This window comes from Cucumis sativus, chromosome 6 (assembly GCF_000004075.3).
Source record: "Cucumis sativus cultivar 9930 chromosome 6, Cucumber_9930_V3, whole genome shotgun sequence".
Taxonomy (NCBI): domain Eukaryota; kingdom Viridiplantae; phylum Streptophyta; class Magnoliopsida; order Cucurbitales; family Cucurbitaceae; genus Cucumis; species Cucumis sativus.
In genome coordinates this window covers 19,345,281-19,348,579 of record NC_026660.2, presented here as the reverse complement: position 1 = coordinate 19,348,579, position 3,299 = coordinate 19,345,281, and the positions used below count along the sequence as shown (strand labels likewise).

The window sequence follows — 3,299 nt, the reverse complement described above, 5'->3', positions numbered from 1 at the left end:
TATTTTGCGATAAGGAAATTTCAAAGTTGTAACAAACACACATTTTATTCTTACTACTTCGGCATTTTTGTTGGTAGCACAGTTTGGGGTGTAACAACTAAGTAGTAAAGAAAAAAATAGGACAAATCAGTGGTAGTTTATAGAGAGAAAAGAAGAAGAAAGATCAGACGACTTAGGTAGGCTCGACCCACTGGCCCAACATGATGAGACCATGATTGATACGAACAGACAGAGAGTGTTAGACGAGGCTCAAGTATGTAGGTGTCAGCTAACAAGATTAAGAGTTCGACTCGGCTCAACTTGGCCCAACTTTCAAGTCCAAGATGATGAGAGGGGAGATTCATGTGACCGAGCAGGTGCAATAGACAAGGCTGATCTATGGATATCAACTGACATGACAGGATGATGTATATATATATAAGAAGTACCCAAAGCCAACTAAGAACAAAGCTCATCAATCAAGTGTATAGCAAAAAAAAAAAGACCAAAACAACAAGAAAGTTTAGGAAGCACGGGTGACTACAAAGATACATTCTAGATTGAAGCAATGAACATGGAACGAGGGAAAATAAGGTGTTGAAGTCTACTGAAAAATTAAGGAACTAACTAGACGACAATTAAGGGAACAAAGAAACAGTTTGATGTGTTTGTTAGGTACGTCGTGACAACGTGATAATCTAAGGCATTAGAATTGCATTAAAAATATAAAATGACACTGTGGTAATTATATATCTCATTAATTCTGTGTGTGAAAATAAACTAACACGATGCATAAATTTCTAGTAACGTTGATCTAAGATCGTAAATTCATTTAAATGGGAGCAATTTGTTGAATGTATTGATAAATGTGAGCTAACTTTTCAATTTTGCAATTGTTAAGCTCAAAAGGTGATTGTTCTTTATTTTTCTAATTTTAAGAAGTATGAAATGGTATTGTAATTTATTGGACGCAAACCATCTACTTGTAATATGTTTTGCTTAATGTATTTATTAATTAATTTTCTCCACTCAAACTAAAGGTGGGAAGATGAGAAAAGTAAAATGAAAGAAGCAAAAAAGACTGATGTTTGCCTAAACTTAACTACCCAAAGTTTGTTACTTCCATTTCGTTGATTCCAGTGCTCAAGCAGAATAAAAATGTTCTAATAGCACAACAACCCTGAAGAAGAAGAAGAAGAAGAAGAAGAACATACGGATTTGCTAAGTTCATCATGTACAGACAAAAAATTAAAGCACAATCCATCTCTTCATTCATCATCTTCTTCATCCGTCACGAATTTACCAGTTCCAGGATTCACTGCCGCAATGAAGAAGAACACAACATTCAATAAAACCAGAGGCTCAATCTCATTGATCGGCACTCCCGTCTCGATGTTCAATTGCGCCAAAGCTCCCTTTCCAGTAATAATTTCTCCGATCAACGAGAACGCAAACCCTAGCTGCGCCAATCTTCCGACGAACAGCTCATTGGCCTTGGTGAATCCGAACAACGGACCTTCAAAAGAACAAAGGCGTCATAAATTAGATTTAATTGAAGAGCATAATGGAGTAAGTTGATTTGATTTTTTGTGATGTAATTAAAATTACCTCCTTCTTTGAGACCTAAGGCGGATCTGAAGCTCTTCCCGGGAGGAATGACGGCGCGTTCCAATCCAGTGGCGGGTTCAGGATCGTCGATGAATTTTCCACGGTCTCCTAGGGCTCCGATGGCTCCGAGAAGAGTGAATAAGATGAAGAAGAGAAGAAGAGGCTCGGCCTCGTAAATGGGAATTCCAGTTTCTAAGTTGAGTTGTGCTAGAATTCCCTTTCCGGTGATCGCTTCTCCTAGAATTGATGCCTGCAAGTTTTACACAAACATCAAAATCCACCAATTAAGCTTATTCTAACCCATGGACATGGGTTTATTCTTTATTCAACCCTTGGTTTGGATTTCTTCTTTTTCAAAACCAATCCATTTTGTTTGCTTCTTTGTTCACTCCAAAACTAACAAAATTCAGTCCTCCAACACTCTAATTCTTTATAGTAGTTTTGTTGATTTTAGTAGTAAAGATTTTGAAACGTAGTTATATACATTATCCAACAAATGTGTTAAAATGGTATCAAATTTTACGAAAAATAAATAAAATATAATAATAAACATATAGATCCATAGATCTTACAGCAAAGCCGATCATGGCAACACGGCCGACGAAGAGTTCATTCTGCTTAGTAAAACCAATGCCACCAGAAGTCCCAAAAATTCCATCTTCAACCTTCTGCTTCGGCTTCTCAACCTAATTTTTTTAAAAAAAAAAAATATCAAAATCCATCATTTCAAAATTCCATTTATTTATTTAAAATAGTAATAACAATTAATTACCTTCTTGGGCGGGGCTTTAGTTCTAGACTTAAACACAGCAAGAGTGGTGAAGCCACGCGGCGGCAAAGAAACAGAGTGGGACGGCAGAGGGTTGAAAAAAAGACGAGTGAATTGGGTGTAGTTAGGTCTAAGGCTCAATTCTCTTTTGAGACACACACCATGGCCGACGCACACACCAGAAGTGAGGAGCATGGTTTGAGCCGCCATGGAAATGGTGGAAGAAAGGTGTTTTTAGCAGAGCTGTTTGTTTATTGAAAAGGAAAAACTTAAGGTAACTAATTCATGGATATATGGGTTTTTATGAAGAAGAAGAAGAGTGGGATTTTGAAAGTGTATGGTGGAAGGGAAGAGAGGAGATTGTGCGTGTGGATTTGGTGGAAGAGTTTGAGGATCGGCCGATAGAGTGACACGTCGCCCTTTAATTTATGTGATTCTCAATTGGTGGATTTGTTTTTTTCGGGTACAATTCTCTCTTTTGGGTTTTTGTCCTAAACCTTAACATCTGGTTCATTCATGGCCATTGCCAATTCATCCATTTTCTTTAAATAAATATACCAATTTCTTAATTCATTCACATGCCCATTGTCTAGGAATTGGTTGAGTAAAAGAGTATGATGTTGAGTTTTTAATCCTTCTTTCTTTCACTTCTATTTCTTGTATTAATACTCAAAATTTTATTTAACAACTCCCTCAAACTCTAAAATAAAATAAAATTGATGCTACCATATGCTTCTTTTTCTTCTTGGTATTGTTTGTTTTCCTCGTGAAAGGAATTGTGTTGCTCGTACCTTTTATGTATACGCCAACCAAGTTTGGCTAAAAGGATATTCGACCAAGGTTTATCACTTTTGAGTCATTTTGAGTGCTCAATTCTGTTTTAAAATTTGAAGTTATTATTTATATGTGTGGAATGTTGAATTAAATTTTGAAGTCAAGGTCT

At 36.4% G+C, this 3,299-nt stretch overlaps 1 protein-coding gene across 1 annotated transcript; it reads right to left on the bottom strand.

Moving 5' to 3' along the window:
* Positions 1-1,066: 1,066 nt before the first annotated feature.
* Positions 1,067-2,734, bottom strand: LOC101206477 (photosystem II 22 kDa protein, chloroplastic). The gene is made up of 4 exons (XM_004150394.3): positions 2,360-2,734; positions 2,160-2,273; positions 1,588-1,837; positions 1,067-1,495 (listed from the first exon to the last, which is right to left on the bottom strand). The coding sequence occupies exons 1-4, from the start codon at positions 2,564-2,566 to the stop codon at positions 1,248-1,250; spliced, it is 819 nt and encodes a 272-aa protein (XP_004150442.1). The 5' UTR covers positions 2,567-2,734; the 3' UTR covers positions 1,067-1,247.
* Positions 2,735-3,299: the final 565 nt, after the last annotated feature.